The 26,025-nt window shown below is 40.8% G+C and overlaps 1 protein-coding gene across 3 annotated transcripts; it reads right to left on the bottom strand.

The window, feature by feature from the left end:
• Nucleotides 1-3,183: 3,183 nt before the first annotated feature.
• On the bottom strand, nt 3,184-24,115 carry LOC143028561 (uncharacterized). 3 transcript variants are annotated; one of them, XM_076190852.1, is made up of 5 exons: nt 23,829-24,111; nt 17,834-18,006; nt 17,252-17,504; nt 16,842-16,924; nt 3,184-3,941 (listed from the first exon to the last, which is right to left on the bottom strand). In XM_076190852.1, the coding sequence occupies exons 1-5, from the start codon at nt 23,928-23,930 to the stop codon at nt 3,935-3,937; spliced, it is 618 nt and encodes a 205-aa protein (XP_076046967.1). In that variant the 5' UTR covers nt 23,931-24,111; the 3' UTR covers nt 3,184-3,934. The 3 variants fall into 3 exon arrangements, with proteins under 3 accessions (XP_076046967.1, XP_076046969.1, XP_076046968.1); XM_076190853.1 differs by lacking the exon at nt 3,184-3,941 and adding an exon at nt 11,447-11,465 and having other exon boundaries at nt 23,829-24,115; XM_076190854.1 differs by lacking the exon at nt 16,842-16,924 and having other exon boundaries at nt 23,829-24,099.
• Nucleotides 24,116-26,025: the final 1,910 nt, after the last annotated feature.

Genomic DNA, 26,025 nt, shown 5'->3' on the forward strand with positions numbered 1-26,025 from the left:
TCTTGTATTATCTCAATTAATCTCGAGTAAAAACATATTTTATTCTCTTCCAAGTTTGATCCATTTGTTTCTGATAACTTTTTTGCATATTTATGCTACTGTGCTTGTAAGGGATACTGGTCTAAAGTTTGTAGGATCTTTGTTTCCTCCTCTATATGTTGGTACTATGTTCGCATCTTTCCAATCTTGCAACACCTTTCCTTCTTTGAGTGAAGTCTATTATCTTGTATAATTTGTACGTCAGTTCATCTATACCAGTCATTCTCAACAGGGGACAATTTTTGAGCAGGGGGGGGGGGGCAAAAAATGTCACGGGTATTGCTTCTTTCAAATTTTAAGCCTAATATAAAAGCTCTAGCAGCGAAGCACCAGGCCCAAGGATCTCATTAAAACACAATGCGAGTAAAACATTTTAAATTAGTTTATCAGTTGCAATAATTTTTATTTTCCAATTAAGGGAGGCAATTTTTTTTTTTTTTCCCCCCAATTGAAAAAGGGGGTGATATGGCTAAAAAGGTTGAAACCCTGATCTATACACTTTCAATATCCAATTTGCAATTACATCCGGTCCATGCGATTTCCTAACATCTAGGTTTTTTATTTGGTCTCTCATTTCTTTCTGTGTCACCTTTATTTCTTTCATTTTAGGGGATCTTTCTTGTCCATCTTCCCAAATTTGTGAGCTCTCAATTGTAAAAGACCTGAAATGTGTGATCATAACTTCTGCCATTTCTGTGTTGTTATATTTATATATTTTTCATGAAAGTGGCAGTTGCCAACAAGACTGACGAGTTAAACACCATATGAGGACGGAGCCTTTATTTGTACAATGTTTCGCTTACTACAGCTTTTTCAAGTACGATACTTGAAAAAACTGTAATAAACAAAACGTCGTACAAATAAAGGCTCCGTCCTCATATGGTGTATAACTTGTCACTTATATATGTTTGCCATTTGGAAGTCTTTTCTCTTTTCCAGGCTTTGTCTCTTCTGTTTTTAGCCACACTGCACCTTTTGTTATACCAACACTTTATATGAATCTCTTTTTGCTTCTTCTTTGGTACATAGTTATCAATTCCTTCCTTGTACTTTCTTTGAATGTTCCATTTGTCTTCCATCTTTGTTTCTTCTTTGGCGAATTTATCCCAGTTTGTTTTGGAAAAACTTTGTTTTACAAAATCCGTTTTGTTGTACATTAATCTTCTCCAAGTTTATCATTCCTTCCTACATTTTTTTTTAATTTAAACTATTAGTACATGGTCACTTTCCAATATCTAGTTTCAACAGTTCCTCATTGTTTCTATATCTAGTATTTTCCTTAACCCATTGTGTTAAGGTGTATTCGATGGTCATATCCAGTAGAATGTTGTTCTCCCCATTTTGCTATCATTTCTTCCCAGATTATATCCTTTGCATTAAAATCACCCACAATTACTATGTTACCACCCGCTTTCAGTAAATGGGTCTTTTGTAAGTGCCTATGGGCGTCCCACCACTCGCTACTCATCTTTTATTTCCTCCTGTCTTCCTTGTTCCACACACTGACTCCCTCCTTGAAACATCCCCATTCCTCCTCCACTCTTCTCTCAGCTTCTTTACTACTTATTTTCTTCTTCATTTAAGCAGTCTACTCTATCTCCCTACCTTCTGTCCGTTTCCTCTCTCCACTCTCAACTTGACTTTCACCAAAAAAATTATCTGACGTTCCCACTCTCTCCCCTCAGACTACATACATCCAAAACTCTTTGTACTCTTCTCCAAGCTATCACTATATAGTCCATTAAAGGCATATCTACCACACCTCCATCTCCCATGCATACTTATGCTTGACTTTCTTCCAAAACACCGTTTTCTATCATCAACTCTCTAGACATCAGCTTTCAGCTACAATTTTTTCCTGGCACCCCACACTTTCCAACCACTCTGTTGGTTCGTCTCCTACCCTAGCATTGAGATCTCCCAGTACCACTACATTGACATTTCTCCCTAAACCCTCTATATTCTAATTTGAATCTATCCAAAAAGATGTCCTTTCGTCTACACTCGTCTAATTACTAGGCCCATATGCGCTTACAAAGATCCACATCACCCTTGCCAGTTTCACCTTCATCCACATTAACCTTGAAGAAACCTTCCACTCCACACGTTTACCTATCTCTTCACTTACTAATATAGCCACTCCTCTCTTAACACCTAAGACCCTCCCAAACTCACTCACCCCTCCCTCTCAACTTAGATTCACTCAATGCCAACACATCCATCTTCTCACAAACATACTGCCTATCTCTTCCCATTTACTCTCATTTGTACCACATCCATGCACATTAAAAGACCCAAACCTTAGTTAGGGTTTTGGTTGGGGGATTAAAAAAAGAGAATTAGACTTGAATGCTAAGAGGAGATTGTATGAAGGAGCGATTGTGCCGACAGCACTGCATGGTGCAGAAGCATGGAATATAAGGAAGAGTATAAATGTGTTTTAGATGAAATGCCAGAAGTATGGTAGAGGTTACTAGGCTGGATAGTGAGAAATGAGGTGAGAAGAGTAGGGGAAGAAAGGGAGTTGGGAGATAAGGTTGATGAAAGAGTTGGGATGGTTTGGACACATGGAAAGAATGTGTGAAGAAAGATTAGTAAAAGATGTGTGGAAGGCAGAAGTGGAGGGAGTGAACAAGGATGAGATGAATGGATGGGGTAAAAGGGTCATTGGGAAAGAGGGAAATGTTTGTTGAGGAAGGGAGAAGATAGGGGTGACTGGAGAATGGTTGTATATGGATGTTACTGTGATACATGGAAGGGAGTGAGTGGGGAATGAGGAAGTACGTGTGAATATTTTGATGCAGCCTGAAGGGATTTCTCCCCGTATTCTCATTTTCTGCATGAGGGGATGGAAGGGGGTCACCAATTAAATGAAGCGGCCTTGCTGTGGATGTGCTATGCCCTGCTACATAGACTCAGGGCAGTGGGTGAGATGCAGGGATGACCTGTCATCCAGGTTGAACTAAAAGAAGAGGGAGGGAGGGAGGGAGGGGGTGGTGAACAGGAGTGGAGTGGGTGGGAATGAAATGAGTGGTAGTGGATTTATGCCTTTGGCTACCTTCCTTGTAAGGCCGTTGGATACATATGTCCTCACTTCATCTTGTGCACAAAACTTTTAAGGTAATTAAATCAATAAAAACCGCATTTCTTTTGCATTATCTTTTATTGTTTCTATAATTGTCATTTCCCTTGTACCTGTACTTCTGTTTGAAAACCCATAAATGATTTTTGGGGGCTAGAATGGATTACATTTTACTCAATTTCAAAGGGGGATATTTGCTTGAACAAGTAAATTGTAAAGCAAGCTTGATCACAGAACGAAATAAACTTGTACCAAGATGTATTGCCATACTGTAATCCATTCTGTGATAAGGTTCCTATTTTCACTTTTATAGAACAATACTGGTCTAGCATTCTATAGATTTTTTCAATTAAATAAGGATCAAGTAATTTAAATAGCTAACAAAGTACTATAATTTCTTGTTTACAATTCTGAAATGTTAATTCTCAAATTAACTGATCAAATTTGAATTATGGAGCTTTCTATGTACAAGTATATATACTGTACATATCATTTGCATGTGACACACATGTGAATATGCATAAACATTTGCACTTTCATATGTATTGCATATAAGAATGATATGCATAAGTGTACCTGAACTTCCACCTATACATATATGTACACAAGCTAATATAACTTCAAAATCTTTTGAGCTTAAATTTGCTACAATTTAAATAATGATTCTAACATAAAACTATAAATATTAAAGAAATCCTTAGAGTAGTATTCAAAAATTACATCAATTATATAAATTTCTAAAGTCCACTTCGCCATCTTATGGCCAAGATATTGGTTTTCTTTCCGTCTTTAGCTTCTTGATGTCGGACATCCTCACATCCTGCAAAAAAAAAGAACTAGAATAGTACATATATACATACACATGGGAGTTGCTAAATACTGTCCTGTATTATTTCTCCCCTACCTCCTAAGGCAAAAGAGGGTCTGGGTGTCTTCCAACCAGAACCCTAAGGTTTGGGTCTTCATGTGCATGGATGTGGTACACATGAGAATAAAAGGGAAGAGATAGGCAATATATTTGTGAAGAAAGTTGGATGTGTTGGCATTGAAAGGGTGGGGCAATTTTGAGTTTGGGAGTGTAGTTGGGAAGGTGTCAGGACTGAAGAGAGGACAAGGGAGAGCAGGGGTGTCTATATTAGTAAGTGAAGTGTAGGTAAGCGTGTGGTCAAGTGGAAGGAGGTTTCTTCAATGTAAATGTGGATGAAGGGATATGTGGGTCTTTGTAAGTTAGTATGGTCCTGGTATTGAGAAGAGTAGAGGAAAGGGAGTCATTTTGGATAGCTTTAATCAAGTACATAGAGTGTTTAGGGAGAAATGTCAATGCAGTGGTATTGGGAGATTTCAATGTGTTGGAGACGAACCAACAGAGTGGTTGGAAAGTGTGGAGTGCCAGGAATTTTTTTTAGTAGAAAGCTGGTGATAAGTCTAGAGTTGATAGCAGTGTTTTGGAAGAAAGTTGAGCATAAGTGCACATGGGAGATGGTGGTGGATGGAAGTGTGGAAGGCCTTTAATGGACTATATAGTGATAATTTTTTGGTGGAAGTTAAGTTGAGAGTGGAGAAAGCAGAAAAGAACAGAAGGTAGGGAGGTAGAGTAAACTGCTTAAATGAAGAAAATAAGGAGTACAAGAGGCTGAGAGAAGAGTGGAATGTAGTGGGGGAGGAATGGGGATGTTTCAAGGAGGGAGTCACTGTGTGCAATGGTGTGTGGAACAAGGAAGACAGGAGGAAATAAAAGGAAAAGGAAGGGTAGCGAGTGATGGAATGATGAAGGAAAGAAGGTTGTAGAAGAGAAGAAATGAGCAAAATAGGGTGAGAGAATAATGAGAGGTACAAAGAAAGAAGTAAAGTACAAGATAAAGGAGGCAAAAACAAGAGCAGATGTGAAATGGGGTAAGAGCATGAGGGGGAAGCAAATCAAGTAGAGAAATGGTAAAAGGTGCAGATGGAGAGGGTAGGGTACCAAGGACTGGAGGAGTGCCTGTAATGTTCCACTTTACAAGGGAAAAGGGGACAAGTGTGAGTAATAGTTTCAGAGGTGGTCAGTTTGTGGAGTGTAGTTGGGGAGGCTTACGAGATGATTGGGAAAGGAGAGGGAACAATTGCTGAGGAACTGTGCGGGTTTAGGAACAGTAGGGGTTGTGTGAATCGGATTTTTGTGGTAAGGTGGTAAGGCAGATATACGAGAGCTTTAGGAAAGGGTAAGGATGTTTTTTTGGCCTTTATGGATTTGGAGAATGGTTATGACAAGAAAGACAAGAGGGCACTAGGGAGGTATTGCCAATATATGGGGTAGGAGGAAAGGAGGCAAAGAGGAGAGCAGATGTGAAATGGGGTAAGAGTGACCAATTTTTGAATGTAATAAAAAGATGTTTTGGAAAGAAATTAAGAGAGGAAGAGGAGGAGAATCAAGTAGAGAAGAAAAGGTAAAAGTTGCAGATGGAGATGATAATGGAAGAGATGGCAGTAAGGGGAAGATGGGCAGAATATTCTAGGGAGTTCCTAAATGTGAAAGAGGATAGGGAGGGAAAGATAGCTGCAGTGGGAAATGCTAAGAAAATGACAGTGATGAGTGAGGAGAATGGAAGAGAAATAAGGAAGGATGAAGTGAAGGCAGCTGTTAAGATGAAAGCATGTAAGGCACCTGGTCTGGATGGATGCCATGCAGAATACAGTGATGGTGGACTGTCTGGTGAGGTTATTTAATGTTTGCTGGAGAGAGGGCAGAGTGCCCGAGGACTGCCTGTATAGTTCCACTTTACAAGGGAAAAGGGGACAAGTGTGAATGTAGTAGTTTCAGAGGGATTAGCTTGCTAAGTGTAGTTGGGAATGATTGGTGAGGAACAGTGATTTGCGTAGATCAGATCTTTGTGGTAAGACAAATATGTGAGAAAGCCATACGAAAAGGTAAGGATATTTTGGGGGCTTTTATGGACCTGGAAAAGGCTTATGACAGGGTAGACAGTAGGACACTATGGGAGGTATTGCAGATATACGGGATAGGAGGAAAGCTTTTAGGAGCTGTCAAGAGTTTTTATGAGAGTAGTACAGCGCGTGTCAGGATTAGAAATGGAGAGAGTGAGTGGTCTGAGGCAAAGGTGGGACTTCGTCAGGGATGTGTTATGTCACCCTAGCTGTTCAATTTATACATGGATGGGGTGGTGCGAGAGGTAAATGCAAGGGTGGGGGGTCAGGGATTGGAGATGTTTAAAGAAAATTGAGAAAAGTGGGACGACACTGCTTGTGGTAGGATCGGAGGAGGGACTGAGGAAGTTGGTGACAGAGTTTGGGAGGGTGTGGGATAGAAGACAGCTGAAGATAAATGTGGGTAAAAGTAAGGTGATGAGATTTACAAGGGGTGAAAGTGGCAGCAGACTGGAAGTGAGCATTAAGGTACAGCGACTGGAGGAAGTGGATAGTTTTAGATACTTGGGTGGAAATGTGACAGGAGAGGGAGGAGTGGAGGTGGAGGTAGAATGTAGATTGAGAGAAGCGAGTAAATGCCTCGGTGGATTAAAAAGTGTAATGAGGAATAGACACTTGGGAATGGATGCTAAGAGGAGATTGTATGAAGGAGTGATTGTGCCAACAGCACTGTATGGGGCAGAAACATGGAAATAAGAGAAGAGGAGAAATAGGTTGAATGTGTTTGAGATGAGGTGTCTGAGAAGTATGATGGGGGTTACTAGGCTAGAGTGAGAAATGAGGAGAACAGGGGTGGAAAGGGAGTTGGGAGATAGGGTTGATGAAAGAGTATTAGGATGGTTTGGACACATGGAAAGAATGAGTGAAGAAAGACTAGTAAAAGAGGTATGGACGGCAGATGTGGAGGGAGTGAACATGAGGGGACGTCCTAGGATGAGATGGATGGATGGGGTGAAAGAGGCATTGGGGAAGAGGGAAATGTCTGTTGAGGAAGGACGGGAGAGGACAGAAGGCAGGGGTGAATGGAGAATGGTTGTATATGGATGATGTGATGCATGAGGTGGAATTGGTGGTGGGATGGGGGTTGAGGTAGTATGTGCGAGACAATTTGATGCAGCACAAAGGGATTTTTCCCTGTCTTTCCTTTTCTGCATGAGGGGACGGAGAGGGGGGGGGGTTGCAGATTTAACCCCTTCCATACGGTGCCGCACACGTAGGCGTCATGGGGAGCGAGTGTATTCGCGAGGCTGCCATATCGGCGTCTTGATTATATTTATTGTAGTCGCCCCTCCATAATGACATTCTAATTCTTTTGTAATCGCATTTTCTATGGTTATCAAAATTCACGGGTGAAGAGAGAACGATCGATATAAGCGGTGACTATATTTTATGATGCGAGTATTATTACGACACGTCGTACGGCTGGCATTGGCTGCTGCCACCGAGATCTAAGTCCATGACGCCTACGTGTGCGGCACCGTATGGAAGGGGTTAATGAAGCGGCCTTGCTGTGGATGTGCTGTGCCTTGCAACACTGCCTCCGACCCAGGGCAGTGGACAAGGTGCAGGGATGACCTGTCATCCAGGAGGTGCTAAGATAAGAGGGAGGGTGGAGGGGTGTGGAGTGTATTAAAGGATGGAATGGGTGGGAATGATTTTATGCCTTTTCCTTTTTGGCTACCTCCCTTGTAAGGGGGAAAAAGCCTTGGTATATGTATGTACGTATGTAGTAGGGATTGTGTTAGAATTAGAAATGGAGTGTGTCAGGCAGTTGCATTCACAGGTGATGCATATCCAAGCATCTTTGCCTCTAAAAGGTCCGATCCACTGCTATGAACGAGTGCTCCTCCATGGGGTCCTGTTTGTTGAGCCCTTGTTCAGTAAGCGGGTGTCCTGCGGAGCAACCGCTGGCTCTAGCCAATTGTTTTGCTCTGCTGGAAGATGAGGTGGCTGAAAATCTGGATCTCTTGGTGGTGGGGAACTCCATGGTGTGAACCTATGATGACATCACGTAGTGGAAGACTAAACGATGTTGCAAGCTTGTATGTCAACAGGGCTGTGGGATCACCAATTGTACCCAGACCATCGGGGAGCAAAGGCGGACAAACATGGTTACGACTGTTCATATGGGAAGTAATGATGTGCAAGGCGAGATCAGAGGAAATAGTTTGGAATTACAAGGTCCTCCTTTAGGAAATGAAGGAGCGTGGGAGCCATCATGTAGTCTGTGCGATTCTTCTGAGGATCCATGTTGGCTCATATTGGAACAGTAGAGCCATAGGGATCAATGAGAGGATATCACAATTATGCACGCAACTGGGATACCACTTTCTTGATCCTTGGTATCTCTTTTCCAAGCATTATGACCTTTACACTTATGATGGGAGCCACCTTACTCGCAGAGGCCAAGATGTTCTTACAAACCTCATTGTGAGGTAGAAACTCAAAGGGGAAATATAAGTGTATTGGAGAAATCAGAGTTGGGCATCAGGATAGGAACCACAAGAAAGGCAGGGGTGTTCTGTTGTATGTTAAAAGCAATGTCTATGCCTGTGTTTTAGAGAAAGTGAAACAAGATGCATATGATAGCTTGTGGGTAGAATTAACCCAAACAAATGGACGAAAAATGATGTAGGTGTAATATATTGGCCAAAGACATTATCATTAGCAGATGACAAACTGTTGTTTCAAGAACTGTCTAGTTTCTGCAACTGGGACTTATTGATAGTAGGTGATTTCAATTTTACTGACATTGATTGGATGACCCTTGAACATGGCCATATAGGAAGTCGCTCGAGAGATTTTCTCGATGACAATTACTTAGTTCAGCATGTAAATAGAACCCACAAGATTTGGAAATTTACTTGATCTATTTATCACTAGCTGCAAAGCATGATAACCAATGTAGAAGTTGGTGAAACTATTGCAAATAGTGACCTCAACTTGGATTGAAACTGCTAAAAAAAATTTAGAATAGATAGTCGTGTATCTAAAATACCCGATTTTAGTAAAGCTCAGTTCATAGGACTATGTCAGGAGCTTCAGTTTATAGATTGGGAGGCAAAATTAAATGAAAGATGTGTAGATCAGATGTGGGAAATACTTAAAATACACTTACTAAGATGACTCGTACATCCTGTTTAAGGACAGACACCCTCCCAAATCAGGCTTGCCCAAAATGGCTTAAATTAAAAAAAGTATTGCTAAAAAGACAGGCTTATAAGATATACAAGTGCTCAGGTGCACCTAATGGTAAGTTATATAAAGGGATTTTAAACAGAAATGAAATGAATATCACTGAAATCCAAAGAGAATCCCAAAGAATACTATGGTTACATTAGATATAAAAAGGTTATTAGGAATGACATTGGCCCACTATTATCTGCTGATGGTCAACTTGAACATTCAAATAAAGGAATGCGCGATATTTTAAAAATTTTAGCTCAATATTCGTAAACACCTCAAAGTGAACTCCATACCGAAACCTGTGAAAAGTCTAGGGTGAATTTACATACATATACCAAAGGCTTTTTCCCCCCCCTTACACAGGAAGTAGCCAAAAGACAAAGGCATGGAAACCACTCCCACCCATTCCATCCCCTGCATACACCACTCCCCTCTTATCTTGGCACCTAGATGATGGGTCATCTCTGCATCTTGTCCACTGCCCTGGGTCAAAAAGCAGTGTCACAAGACACAGCACATCCACAGCAAGGCCGCTTCATTAATCTGGCGACCACCCCTCTCCATACCCTCATACAGAAAAGGAGAAGACGGGGAGAAATCCCTTGCCCTCCCAATCCCCCACCCACTCCCCCTTATGCATCACAGCATCATCCATACACAACCATTCTCCACTCACCCCTATCTTCTGTCCTCTCCTGTCCTTCCTCAACAGATATTCCCCTCTTTCCCAATGCCCCTTATTACCCCATCCATCCATCTCATCCTAGGTCGCACCCTCATGTTCACTCCTCCTACCCCTGCCTTCCACACCTCTTTTACTAATCTTTCTTCACACATTCTTTCCATGTGTCCAAACCATCCCAATACTTTCATCAACCCCATCTCCCAACTCCCCTCTTTCCACCACTGTTCTCCTCACCACCTCATTTCTCACTCTATGTAGCCTAGTAACCCCTATCATATTTCTAAGACATTTCATCTCTAACACATTCAAACTCCTCTCTTCCTCTCATGTGTTCCATGTTTCTGCCCCGTACAGTGCTGTTGGCACAATCACTCCTTCATACAATCTCCTCTTAGCATCCATTCCCAAATGTTTATTTCTCACACTTTTTAATCCCCCAAGGCATTTACTCACTTCTCTCAATCTACATTCTACCTCCAAACCCACTCCTCCCTTTCCTGTCGCATTCGCACCCATCTAAAACTATCTACTTTCTCCAGTCTCTCTCCCTTAATACTTACTTCCAGTCTGCTGCCACTCTCTCCCCTTGTACATCTTATCTTACTTTTACCCACATTTATCTTCAACTTCCTATCCAAGAGTTGACACCTTGACGTAGTGGATAGGCTTGAGAATCTTGATTACAAAAGCTATGTCGATAGAGAGGAAATCTCTGCAGGGTCACCCATATCAAACAGGTTTTGTAGGAAAGATCAGACAAAGCAGCTCAAACACAGTCACAGGACCCACTGCTGACACGTCCCTGATGGCAAACAGGGAAATTCCTCAGATATATGGGGTACCGTCATGATGATGGCATGGACCATTGGGCACCCTATAGATATAGGGCTTCACCGAATATAATGAATAAGGTGACACCAGAGAAATATCTCACCAGAAACCAGTTGGCAAGGTGGTGAGATTACTGCCAACCCCCCTTCATAGCCAACATGAATATGAATAGCACTATCAAAACAAAACTGGGCATTCCTGTTGGATCATCGTCTCCTAAAGGTCCAACCTCATTGCCTTGTGTGCCACTGAATGTGAGTAAGCACTGTCCAAGCAGATCCAAGTCTTGGACATTAAACAACAAGAAAATGAAGATCTATACTTACAACGCAAGAAGTCTCAGAAGACCACAGATTGAAGAGTTTAATGGAAGAGCTAGACAACATCAAGTGGGACATCGTAGGACTGAGTGAAGTCCGAAGAACGGAAGAAAAGCCGATACAATTACAAGATGGTCACCACCTGTTCTACTATAGAGGTAAGACAAAGAAAGATCTAGTGGAGTAGGATTCTTGATCAACCGAGAGGTTGCTGGTAACGTAATCAAATTCAGTAGATTATTGGACAGGGTAGCTTGGATTGTGATTAGGCTGTAAAAGGTACACTAAAAATACTTCACGTTTATGCACCAACTTCAGAGTTCAGACGAGGAAATCGAGTCCTTCTATGATGATTTAACCTCTCCAGTACGGGCCAAAATCTCGCGGGCAGCATCAGCTGCCAGATGTACAATGTGTCGTAATAATACTCGCGTCATAAAATATAGTCACCGCTTATATCAATCGTTCTCTTTCACCCGTGAATTTTGATAACCATAGAAAATGTGATATAGACAGTTTAGAGAGTATGTCATTACGCAGGGGCAACTACAATAAATATAATCAAGACGCCGATATGGCAGCCTCGCATATCCACTTGCTCCTCATGCCGCCTACGTATGCGGCACCGTATGGAAGGGGTCAAGTCAAGTAATGGATCAAGAAAATAGTAAGTACACTTTGGTAATAGGCGACTTTAATGCTAAAGTAGGGAAGAAGACGGGAGATGAGACGTGCATTGGGAAGTTTGGAGTGGGTGAAAAATGACAGAGGCAAGATGTTAGTCAATTTTGCAGAGAACAACAATATGAGGAACACATTCTTCCAAAAACATGTAGGTCGTAAATGGACCTGGAGAAGTCCAAATGGAACAACAAAGAACGAAAGATTTCATATTAGGAGATGGGAGCAAAAGCATTAGCAATGTTACAGTGATAAATAAAGTCAACATAGGTAGTGACCATAGAATGGTAGGATGCACAGCTAAATTCAACTTCAGAGCCGAGAGAACTAAACTAGTTTTAAAAAAGGAAAATAAGCCTTGCAAAGGTTAAGGATAAGCAGAAATTTCAGTTAGAAATTAAAAATAGATTCGAAGCTCTAAGCAAATGATATGTTTGAAAGATAGAAATGGAGAAATAATTAAATGTAGACAAAATGGTAAAAAGAGTAGAAGAATTTTACCAAGAGCTTTACTCGTCGAAGGCCGTAGTTGAGTCAGTAATTTCATGTGTAGACGTTAGTAGTGTACCAGAGATTACAAAGGAAGAATTTGCTCTAGAAACTATGAAACGAGGAAAAGCACCTGGGGTAGATGGTATATCAATAGATCTGTTGAAAGACGCAGGTAAATTAGTTCATATTAAATTAGCCGAGTTGTACACCCAGTGCTTACGTCAAAAAAGCGTTCCGGATGCGTGGTGCAATGCTAGTGATTTTGCTTCATAAAAAAGGAGACCAGAAGGACCTTAGTAACTACCGACTGATTAGCTTGCTATCAAACGTATAAGTATTCTCCAAGATCCTTACAAATAGAATGAGTCAAGTTTTAGATGGAAACCAACAGAGAACAGGCAGGCTTTAGAAGTGGATATTCAACTCTAGACCATTTGCAGGCGATAAACCAACTAATCGAAAAAACGACAATATAGTATACCTCTGTGTTTAGCTTTTGTAGATTACGAGAAGGCCTTCGATTCAGTAGAACAAATAGCAAAACTAAACTCGCTACGCAAACAGGGTACAAACGAAAAGATCGTAAGAGTTTTAGAAAAGATTGATTTGAAAGGTACCGCTATAGTTCGACTATATAAAGATACAGAAAAGATCAAGATCGAGAAAGGAGTACGGCAAGGTGATACAATTTCACCCAAACTATTTTCATAAGATTGAGTTGGGAAAAGAAAGGTTTGAAGATTAATGGCGAATATTTGAACCACCTAAGATTTGCAGATGACATCCTTCTTATTTCAGAAAGAGCAGAAGACTTGCAAGATAAGCTGAGCGATCTAAACAAAAAGTATCAAAGTAGGTTTAAAAATGAATAAGAGTAAAACCAAAGTAATGTTCAACATGAAAGTTCAAAGTAAAGAGATTGTAATTGATGATGAGTCTTGAGGAAGTTGAAGAGTAATTATTTAGGTCAGATGGTGAAGGTGACTAAAGATCATGATAATGAAATAAAAAGACGCATTACAATTGGTTGGAAAATGTTTGGTAAGTAAAATAAAATCCTGAGAGGCTCTCTACCTTTATGTTTCAAATGTAAAGTTTACAACCAATGCATTCTACCAGCAATAATCTACGGATGTGAGACTTGGAAGCTGACGAGGGCAATGGAAGCAAAGCTAAGGACTGCACAGAGGAGAATGGAGAGATCAATGATGGGAATAACACTGAAAGACTGAAAGAGAGCAAGTTGGGCAAGAGCAGACTAGAGTGAAAGATATTGTGGAGGCAGTAAAAGAGGAAGTGGAATTGGGCAGGTATGTTGGTGCGAACAACTGATGAGCGATGGAGCAAGTGTTACTGAATGGATGCCGCGAGATAGGAAGCGTGGAAGAGGGAGACCAGACAGAAGGTGGAGAGACGAGATTGAGAAGTTTGCAGGAGTGATGTGGCAGAGGATGGCACGGTCGTGTGAATCATGGAATGCTATGAAGGAAGTCTTTGTTCAGCAGTGGACTCAGGATGGCTGATTTGAATGATTGATTGATCTTCAACTTCCTTCTTTTGCACATCTTCCCAAACTCTGCCACTAACTTCCCCAATCCCTACTCTGATCCTGCTACAAGTGCAGTGTTGTCAGCAAACAACAACTGGCTTATCTCCCACTTTTCTACATTTTCTTTAACTATCTCCATTCACCTCTCGCACCACCCCATCCATGTATAAGATGAACAGCCAGGGCAACATAACACATCTTTGACAAACCACTCACACTCCTTTTCTAATCCTAACACAAGCTCTACTACACTCGTAAGAACTCTCGACTGCTCTTAATATCTTTCTTCCTATCCCATATATCTGTAAAACCTCCCACTTACTATAGTAAATATAACAAAAGAAAATTAAAAGGTGTATAGAAAAACTCAGTTAATAAAACACCAGGGCCTGACAGTTGGCATCCAAGAATCTTAAAGAAAATGAAAAATGAGATTGTTGTTCCATTAGAAGTTATTTTCTAGAAATCCATCATAGATGTCCCAAGAGAATGGAAGCCAGCTAACATTACTCCCATATTAAAAAAGGTGACAAAAAAGAAAAATAACTACAGGCCTATAAGCTTGACTTCAATTGTAGGAAAAATGATGGAAACTATCAGAGATACTATTGAACATCATTTAGAAAGTAACCGTTTGATGAACGATAGCCAGCACAGGTTAAGATGGAAACATTCTTGTGTGACTAACTTACACAGATTCTACAACACAGTCATCTTAAACTATGACAAAAGAAACAATATAGATTTAATATATCTAGACTTTGCAAAAACTTTTTATACTGTCCCACACGAAAGACTACTTGCTAAATTAGCTTTACTTGGAATAAGTGGCAGCCTAGTAAGTTGGACTAGCAATTGGTTGAATGATTGAAAACAGTTGTTCTAAATGGCAAAACTTCTAGGTGGAAATTTTTTATGATTGGAGTTCCTCAGGGTTCCATTCTTGGACCACTTCTATTCATATGATATAGAACATGGACTAAAATCTATTGTCTCCAAATTTGCTGATACAAAACTGTGCAGAATGGCAAATGATCACTTGAATCAATTAGATATTCAAGAGGATTTAGATAAACTACAGCAGTGGTCTGAAAAGTGGCTAATGAAATTTAGCAAAGTAAATGCAAGGTTATGCACATAGGTAAAAATAAGTAAGTACGATTACAAGTTATTTGGAAATTCGTAAACAAAAGTGGATAGTGAAAAGGATCTCAGCATAATTATCAGTAACAACCTCAAATCATCTAAACAGCCTCCGAGAAAGTAAACAAGATTCTAGGACCGATTGCACGACCTTTTGACTGTGTTTGAGGTGAGGTTTCTGAGAAGTATGATAGGGCCTTGGCTGGATAGAATGAGAAATGAGGAGGAGAACAGGGGTGGAAGGGGATTTGGGAGATAGGGTTGATGAAAGAGTATTGGGATGGTTTGGACACATGGAAAGAATGAGTGAAGAAAGATTAGTAAAAGGTGTGGAAGGCAGATGTGGAGGGAGTGAAGAAAGATTAGTAAAAGGTGTGGAAGGCAGATGTGGAGGGAGTGAACACGAGGGGGCAACCTAGGACGAGATGGATGGATGGTGTAAAAGGGGCATTGGGAAAGAGGGGAATATCTGTTGAGGATGAGAGAGGACAGAAGATAAGGGTGAATGGAGAATGGTTGTGTGTGGATGATGCTGTGATGCATGGGGTGGAATGAGTGGGGGATAGGGGCTGAGGGAGTATGTGAGAAATAATTTGATGCAGCCCGAAGGGATTTCTCCCCATCTTCTACTTTTGTGCATGAGGGGACGGAGAGGGGGGTTGCTGATTTAATGAAGTGGCCTTGCTGTGGATGTGCTGTGTCTTGTGACACTGCTTCTGAACCAGGGCAGTGGACAAGATACTGGGATGACCCATCATCCAGGAGGTGCCAAGATAAGAGGGAGGGAACAGGATGGATGGGAGTGGAGTGTGATGGGGATGGAATGGGTGGGAGTGGTTTTTATGCCTTTGTTTTTTTGGCTACCTCCCTTATAGGGAAAAAAAAGCCTTTAGTGTATATAATACCTATGTTATAATTTTTATTTGTTTATTTATCATTATTATATATTTTTTTGTATTCAACCTAGTTAAGGACCAAAAGGTCTCATGTCGGCGTGCTCCGCCTTTGTAATCCTCCTTTGTAGGCCTCCTGCAACATCTGCAGCACTGAGCATATCCCAAGGGACAGTTAATAAGAGGGTCACGACCTGGTCCCAGATCATCGGAAATTCACCGAGGACAGCCTCAGAAACTGAGGGAGGAATCTCCTGCCATCTTCCCTGACATGACAGGCGGCCTTGGGACTGAGGAAGCTATCTCCAGCACCGAAGACTTCGATGTGGACAGCCATTGTCTCCTCCTCCCCCACTCCTCTTGCTGCCAGAAGATGGGACAGAAAGATGGAACAGAGGAAGAGTTTAAATGTGTTTGAGGTGAAATGCCCGAGAAATATGGTAGGGATAGAGTGAAAAACGAGGAGGAGAGTGGGGGTGTAAAGGGAGTTGGGAGATGAAAGAGTATTGGGATGGTTGGGACACATGTAAAGAATGAGTGAAGAAAGATTAGTAAAAGGGGTGTGGAAGGCAGAGGTGGAGGTGAACACGAGGGGGGGGGGGGCAACCAAGGTCAAGATGGATGGGGTAAAAGGGGCATTGGGATAGGGGGAAAAGTCTGTTGCAGAAGGGAGGGTGAAGACAGAAGATAGGGGTGAGTGGAGAATGGATGTGTTTGGATGAGGCTGTGATGCATGGAAGGGAGTGGGTGTGGGATGGGGGGGGGGTGAGGGAGTATGTGAATGATATTTTGATGCTGACTGAAGGGATTTTTCCGTCTTCTCTTTTTCTGCATGAGGGGGGGGGGAGAGAGAGAGAGAGAGAGAGAGAGAGAGAGAGAGAGAGAGAGAGAGAGAGAGAGAGAGAGAGAGAGAGAGAGAGAGAGAGAGAGAGAGAGAGAGAGAGAGAGAGAGAGAGAGAGAGAGATAGTGAGAGTGAGAGAGAGTGGGGTTACTGATCAAATGAAGCGACCTTACTGTGGAAGTGTAGTGTCTTGCTCCATTGCTTCTGACCCAGGATAGTGGGCAAGATGCAGGGATGACCAGTCATCCTGGAGGAGCTAAGAAAAGAGGGAGGGGGATGCAATGGGTGGAAGTGTATTTATGACTGACTTTTGGCTACCTCCCTTGTAAGGGGGAAGGGGCCCTTGGTATGCATGTACTGTATGAAATTAGCCTGACAAATAGGTAATTAAATCTCCCCTCCCCCACCCCAGGTACATTCTATTTCACATTGCAAGTCCTTTATAATCATGCTTACAAACATAATATACACATCTGCATGTAAGCTTTATATGAACATCAACAAGAGCAGAAAAATAAAGATCTTTTGTTGTATAATTGTTTCTTAATATCCAAGATCTGCAATACAATAAATAGTACATTACCTCACAGGGCCTTTTGCTGGTACCATTTTTAACTTGTATTATTGGTTGCTCTTTTCTGACCATTTGAATATCTACAGGATTTCCAGTCTTGGTGCCTCCTCCAAGCTTTATCTTTTTCCTTTCGTGGTTAATGCACGACGGCGGAGGCTTCAGACGATCTGCTGCACTACTTGAAGCATCGTTGATGACACCACTGGACACACTACTACTGGACCTCTTACCCGGCATAGATCTTTTTGAATCAATCACATTCCTGAAGACGTAGAAAAAAAAATAATTTGAAGGAATCATTGATGCTGTTAACCTCTTTAATACAAGTCAAATTCTCACACTATAAAATATAAAGTCATTGCTGTATTATTCATTCTTTGATAGAGTAATAATAAACACTGAAAATGTGATTAAGTCAGTTCACAGAATTTGGGGGTCACTCATCTACATTTATAAGATAGATATGATCAAGATGCCAACAGCAGTATCCTTGTATATCCACTCGCGCCTCATGACACCTATGCAGGCATCATCGTATGGAAAAGGTTAATGCTGCAGGATCTTTTCTTCATGAACATCTACAATACTTACAAGTTCAGTCCTTCTTCAACCTTATTTCCTTCTCTTCGTCTTCTTAATTTACTGAGTACAATTCCTCTCCGATTATTAATGAAAGGTCTCTGTGGTTTAGGTGTCACATGTAGGCGGAACAATTCTACGACTTTAGCCCGGTCATTCATACATGTAGGGCCAATGGCTCCTTTCTGAAAATAAATGAAAGAATATGATTTAGAAGAGAAAGTTACACTTGTGTGATTCACTATGGTCTGATTGACAGCTATTTCCCTCCTGGAAGAGAGCTCAAAGCTCACATATGACCCATCTGTGGGTAATTCTGTGACTTTACACCTATACAAGCCCCCAACTCCCCTCCCATGAGAGTTGGGCAAGGAGAAAGGTTTGGGAGTGTTGATGAAACAATCTGGCAGCTGATAGACATATTAGCAGGATTGTGGGAGACATAGATTACTGCACAAGATCAAAGTGGTGTTTCACTATATGGATGAAGAGATAATGAAAAACTCATCAAAGCCCTGATCCATCCAAGACTGGAATATGCATCTGTAGTATGGTAGATAGGAAGGCACTGTGGGAGGTTTTGCAAATTGGGGAAAAGCTGTTAAGGGCAGTCAAGAGTTTTTACAATTGTAGTTGAGCCTGTATTAGAATGGGAATGGAGAGAGCAAGTGGTGAGACTGCGTCAAGGATGTGTCATGGGCAGGGGACTGGAAATGATTAAAGAAAATGGAGAGAAGTGGGAGAGTGGGAGGTGAGCCAGCTGTTTGCTGATGACAGTGATTGATGCAGGATCAGAGGAAGGATTAAGGGGAACCCCCACCCCTAGATTTAAGAATATTTCGAAGGAAGGAAAAAAAAAAAAAAAAAAAAAAAAAAAAAAAAATTATTGCATAAATACATAGTAGGGATCTTGCTCTAGATGCTGGTAGTGTTTTTATCGTACCGCCATTTTTAAAGGGTTTAAAGGGCCTACCCTCCCTCCCCCCAGCAGCCACATGCTGTGCACAACCAGTTTATATACGTTTTGACCCTATTTTCTTTTTTCTTTTTTTTTTGCGTTTGATGCACTTATAAAGTTCTCTTACGTCCGGCATGCACGTGAGTATGTGGTGTGAGGAAGTTCAGCCTGCACAACTGGCAGTGGCCTGATAGCCTTACAAAGTAAAGGACATGTACACGCTAGCTTGCTGCGTTCACTAATTTGCCGTGTGAAATTCACATCTATTTGTCAGTGAAGAGAAATTTGAAGATATTAGCCATGCCTAAGCTATCCAAACAAAAGGCACACTTGCAGAAGTTAAGAACGTCTACACTAGCAACTCAAGGGGAGAAAGAAAGAACCCCAGCATCAACTTTGTTATCACCACCTCCACCACCACTAGTACTCCCTCCAGCACCTCTCTCCCTGCCATCTACATCCACATCCTCAGCACCTGATACTCTGTCCTCTACACCTATATCAGACACGTTGTCTCTACGCAAACAAATGTTTGCTAACAAGTGGCTGCAAGGATGCCTCCTTGTTGCAACACCTTGGGTTTAGAGTCTCAAACCTCACAGTGATGTCCCTGATGCAGCAAGAGCCTGTTCCAACACCAGAAAGGAAACCCAAGAAAAGAAAGAGCTGAATCCCAGCAATCGGACTACCTTGCTGGGTCATTCTAGACCAAGAACTCAAACTTTGCGACAAAGAGTAAGGTGGCGCCTTATGAGACCCTCACTTTGAGTGAATAATATCCTACACTGTAGGAGGGTACAAAGTGCCTGAGTTACTTGAAAGATGCAAAATCATCATGAAAATACAATGGAACCTGTTTTCAATGGTTCTTAGGAGGTCCAATGTAAAATTTAGTCAAAGAAAAAAAAAAAAAAAAACTAGTTTCTGAAAAATGCAAGTTTTTGATACAAAGTCTATCTCCTCCCTCAATTTTCAACCGATTTTTGGATATGAGGTCTCTATTGATAGCTAGATAAATGACAAAAAATGATTTTTTTTTTGCATATGTTAAATAGAAAATTTTTAACGTGTCAGTCAAAATTTTGCTTTTCGAATTTTTTTTTCCCTCGGTGTTAAACAGATATTAAAAACTTTATTTTGTTTTTCTATATATGTAGAATATTCTTTTGCTATAAAATGAAAGACATCGAATAAAAATTGTAAGAGGAGATAGAATTTGAAAGCCCAAAGATATGCTATTTTTTTTACGTTTTTTTTTTATTATTAAAAAAAAAAAAAAAACCTACTGGTCAGATCTGAATAAAACTCAAGCTGTGAAGGTTTCCTCAGACCTAGACATCACACAGAAAAAATCAGCAAGATAATTCAGAGAAAGATTTTTTGGGTGGGGGCTCCCCTTAAGTTTGGGAAGGTATGCAATAGGAGAAAGTTGAAGATAAATGTGGGCATAAGTAAGGTGATGAAATGTACAAGGGTAGAGGGTGGCAGCAAGTCTAAAAGGAAGTAGGCTGGAGGAACTGGACAGTTTTAGATATTTGGGGTCACATGTGGCAGGAAAGGGAGAAGTAGAAGTGGAGGTAAATTGTAGATTGAGAGAAGCAAGTAAATGCCTTGGGGGATTAAAAAGTGTTATGAAAAATGGGTACCTGGGAGATTGTAAGAAGTGGTGATTGTGCCGACAGCATTGTATGGAGCCGAGACTTGGAATTTAAGGGAGGCAGAGAGGAAAAGTTTAAATATGTTTGAGATGAAATGTTTCTTGGAATTTAAGGGAGGCAGAGAGGAAAAGTTTAAATATGTTCGAGATGAAATGTTTGAAGTATGGTAGGGGTTACAAAATTAGCTATAGTGAGGAGAGCAGGAATGGAAAAGGAGATGACAGGTAGAGCTGACGAAAGATTAGTAAGAGGTGTGGAAGGCATAGGTGGAGGGAGCAAACTTGAGGGGACCACCAAGGACGAGATGGATAGATGGGGCAAAGGGGGCATTGAACAAGGAAGGGAAAAGGTAGGAGCTAGGGATGAGTGGAGAATGACTGTGTATGGATGATAATGTTAGGCAAGGAAGGGAGGGATGGAGGATGGGGGTGATAGGGGGTGTTTATTTGTGAATGAGAGTACAGAGAGGAGGGGTCATCGATTAAGTGAAGCCGTCTTGCTGTGGATATACTGTGTCTTGCTGCATTGTGGTTGCCCCAGGGAAGTTGGCAGATGCAGCTTTGACCTATCCATGAGGAGCCGAGATGGGAGGGGTGGAGGGAGTGAAATGGGTGGGAATAGGTACATGCCTCTTGACTTGGCAACCTCCCTTGTAAGGGGGAAAAAGTTCCCTGTATATATAGATAGATAGTATGGTCCCCACACAGTGAAGGATATACTCATAAGCAAGATTAAGAGGATACAAAGGGTAGCAACCAAATTGATCCCCAGCCAGGCAGATAAACCATATAAAAAAGAATAAAAGCACTGGGTGTGCCAACTTTGAAAGATCAAAGAGGTAATATTAGTATTCTTGATTAAAGTGTGTGTGGGGGGGGGGGGCTTTAAGAAATCATGGGAGTAAATTAAGAAAGACCACATGTCTAAAAGATGTGAAGAAATATTGTTCCATATACATACATACATATACCACAGCTTCTTCCCCCTTACAAGGGGGGGTAGCCAAAAAGAAAAAGGCATAAAATCATTCCCACCCATTCCATTTTTCCATATAGATGCATAAATGCTTGGAATAGCTTAGGAAGTGAAATAGTCCAAGCTCAAATAATACACAAGTTCAAATCTAAATACACTTACATATACCAATGTTTTTTTCCCCCTTTACAAGAGATGTAGCCAAAGTAAAAAGGCTTAATTCCACTCCCACCCATTTCATCTCCACCCACTCCACTATCTCCTTTTCTTGGCTCCTCCTGGATGACAGGTCATCCCTGCACCTTACCCATTGCCCTGGGTCAAAAGCAATGCAGCAAGACAGCACATCCATTTATTTAGCATTGATATATTTTTCCATGAACAGGAGCACTAGGGATTATTTCTACCTGATATATGCATATATATATATATATTATCTTTTTTTTTTTAGGGCACTTGATGTAAGAGGCACATGCTAGCTGCTGTCAGCGAAAATCTCAAGCCCAAATTTAGATAAAATTAGGACAATCTGTAAATATTTTAGGCAATACATAATTTTTGGTAGAGGACCACAAAACATTTAAGAGCATTGAAAACAGCCACTTATCACAGCATTGTCATAGAGTGGTGCAGGTCACTTGTTGGCAGTTCAACATAGGGTTTACTTATATCCTTGGTGAGTGACAATTTTTACATACAATGTAGCACAAATAATTTTCACCATAAAAACAGGCATTTCGTTAATTCATATGCTGCTTGTTGGTCATTTTGCATTATGTGCTGGTCCAAATATGTTATATGTCGGTCCTTGTTGGGCTTTAGGGTCAACTCGGCCCACCACCTTGACCCGTCATGTTTGTACATGCCATAGTACCTTACATAAATGACCAATTGATACAAGAATTTAATTATCCATTTGGATGATACTTTAGCTGGTATTTAATTTTCCACAAGAGTCTTGTGGAAAACAAGATGGCAGTCTAGCCCCCACCAGAGACAGAAGCCCGGTGATATCTCTGGTCCTCCGAGATAGATAATTACACTGCATTGCAGTTATTGTTCTCAGTCTGAGAAACCATTTTTCACTGCTTCTGTGATGTGTTATTCCTCAAAGGCGATAATACCACCCATGTGTTCTTACCAAGGCAATAACACGAGATTATATCCAAGGTATATTGACATAAGCCCTTATCAGAAGAATTAATACATTACATGACACGGGTGACCCCATCCAGTAGTATGAAAGATCTGGTGTATTTGGCTAAGCCAGTCCAAGGTGTGTGATGACTGGCTATTGGCCAAGATTGTTTTGGAGTTTTGTCCTTAGCCAATCATGTACACCCAAGATAGAAAGTACGGCCTTAGAGGGAGGTTCCTGGTATTACTGAAGTATCCTTAAGGCTTAGAGACAGAAGGAGAACACACGCTTTATGACTGCTCACTGGCCAAGGTCAGTAACTCAGATTCAAAACCTCCCACAAACCTGTACACACACTAGCACTCCTAAGAAAACATAGAAACTTGGACTGCTGGTCTGTTCTCTCAACCTAGTTAAAACTTAAGCTCGTACTCTCCTAGGGTCACAGCCCCTGTTCTGAGGTTGGAGTGTGACAAGAGTAGACTTGCATGATCTTACATTAAAACAAAATGCCAGTGATTGCTCGTCAATCATTATGTTCATCAACCATGCCACTGTCAACATTAACATATCAACTTATGTTTAAATAATGTCTGCTAACAAGTACAATGCTAGTCAAATTAAGTAGTCACTTGCAAATTGCAATGGGCTGAGTTGGTATGGATGGGCCAGCAACCATAACTTTCATAGAAAGAAAACAATACTCCCAATTTCACACACACACACACACACACACACAAAGACCAATAAAGTGACAAAAAGTCCCTGCATGTGTGCTGGAAAAAAAAAAACTATAAAGAAATAAACAATCACAATAAAATAAGCGAATAATATTTATATTAAATATACCACCTCGCCACTCCCACAGTGACAATCATGGCTGCAATGTCTTGCATCATCAAACCTATTCTAGCATATCCATATATAAAAGTCAATAATTAAAAGGTTATAATCTATAAATCACAATAGTCTGTCTCCACCTAAATCCATCTTGTGTCAAGGCCTATGTTGGATGTCTTCGATTCAATGACGTGAAACAAGCTACTACGTCCACCCCACATGATGCCCCTGAAATTCTTACAGAAATTTAAGTGTTTGGTTTGGTCTAAGAATGACGGCTCTTTTATCGTCACAACTACATCAGGAAGCTTATATTTATCATGCCTCCTTATGTTCACACTAACAAGACTATAATAAGACTGCTGGCGCGAAGTTCTAATTGTTTCTACTAGTGAACTATACAAATGCACTCCCAAAAGGTATTTCTTGAGTACTTACTTCTCTTAACAATTCCAACATAATTTCAACCGGTAATATTTCTGGTTGTAAATAGCTAAGTTCAAGAGGTTCCTCTTCTTCGTCTTTCCTAAATCTCGCCATGATTGTTTTGATGCTACGTCCAACATGCACAACAAACGTCCGCCGAAATTTACAATACTGTTATTGTTCGTTAATGTTAACGCATTTCCAAACAATATGGATATGAATAAACTACTGTACTAAGGTTACTAGAATTAACACAATAGTCACATATTAAAATAAGAAAATAAAAGATAATTTTTTTCATGAAATATTATCAAGACTTTTCCACCGAAACATACGAAATAAAACTCGTGCCATTATGATGGTATTCGAACAAACAGACGTGTAAATGATACTAAAAATAGTATAACGAGTAACTTTGAATCTGAAAAATGAATGATACTATTTATGTCACAAAATAATACTGAAAAATGGAGAGGAACTGGAAATGAAAGAATGACATCTGATGAACAAGGTGTAACAAAACGAAGCTAACAGAACTCAGGGCAGAGTTTATATTGTTGGATTCGTCAAGGAAGGCGCAATACGTCCCACGTAAATTTATTTAATTTACCTAACTAATCATATTTAGGAAAAGGGCTACATTCATTGGGCCTTCTCTCCATAACTATCATACCTAACTCTGAATTAGCTTATGGTTTTAGCTTTGGTTACACAAACTTCTGAACTGTTCCAGATGATGCATTTGTGTTGATTTTTTGTCGCACGTTTTATTTTTTTATTAGTTGCTACGACCTTGGTTTACTTGCTTGCTTACTTTCCCGTCCTATTCCATAAAGTACTGTATTTTTCATTTATTTTTACAGGCCCTGTCACACTACGCGTCAAATTATAGGGAATTCATCCCAGCAGTCCCTGCAACACACTCAAAAGAGCCTCTGTCCTCCCAGTAGTGATGGGTTGGCAACTCACGATAAAAAAACAATCAATCCACATCACAATGTCGCAAAAGTCTCAGATCCACTGATGTTGTGAGGACATCACTTAACTAATAGAATTGGATTAGGATAAGGGCCACGCCACACTACAGTTCTTTTGAGTCAGGGTGGCCAGGCGCGTGCATCTACCGTCCTGTGTTCCAACGACGACTCTCTGCCGTGGGTGAGTGACGCGCGCTAATCGGTTCATCAAGGCTGCCACGATTTTGTCCTGGTGATGTTTCACTTGCAACAGGCACACGTTATCCTTGTGTAATTCTATTAGATGAATCATGTCCTCCCGACGCCAACGGAGCTGGGACTTCTGTGACAGTGAGTGAGGCGGTTTGGTGGATTTTCTGTTGCGCGTCACCAGTCCAGCACTGCTGGGAGGACTGGCGCGCGTCTCGTGCCCCGCGAGCATCAATTTGAGTGTTGCAGGGACCGCCGGAATGAAAACCCCACAGTTTGACACGTAGTGTGACGGGAACTTTAACGTACCTGTGATATGTGAAACATCTGTACAAAGCTGTGACAGATCTGACAAGCTGAGTAGCACGTGTCATTCACCCACAATAATAAGTCACCGTTTGAACACAGGACGGTTAAAATGCACCTGCCTTTTACTCCCACACCTGGCAACCTTGACTCAAAAGGCGCACATTTTGATGTGGCCTTAATGATCTGAACACTACTATCAGGTCATCCCTTTCTCTTCTTTTATCTAACAATTTTAGTCTGTAAATTTCATTTTATCTGTATGGCTGGGGACAATTTTCATAACAGCTTTCTGTATTCCCTCAATCTTGTTTATATCCATAATTTTATAAAGAATCTATACCACCGCAGCACACCAAATTTGTTTATCATCTAATCCATATAATAAAATACAATTCTGTCGATAAGAATCTGTTTACTTCATCCACAGTTTTATGTACGAGTATATATTTGTAAGGTGACAAGGTTGAAAAAAAAACACATGTAAAAGACATACAATGATGTTGTAATCCTCATTTTTGCATTATTGTGTACTGTTATTGATTATTATCAGTATTACAAGTATACATTATTTTCATTTTTTAATATTATGTTGTAATTAATTGACTACGAACCGCGAACGTTAGAGAACTTACCTGGTTGAGTTTTCTAACTAATCGTCGGAACTGGTGTATTCTTGAGGCTTTGATGTAATTGTATAAATCCCTTGCCGAGGTTTACTTGTCCTTCTGGTACCA

This window comes from Oratosquilla oratoria, chromosome 9, assembly GCF_046742065.1.
Source record: "Oratosquilla oratoria isolate Oo_2021 chromosome 9, ASM4674206v1, whole genome shotgun sequence".
Classification (NCBI taxonomy): domain Eukaryota; kingdom Metazoa; phylum Arthropoda; class Malacostraca; order Stomatopoda; family Squillidae; genus Oratosquilla; species Oratosquilla oratoria.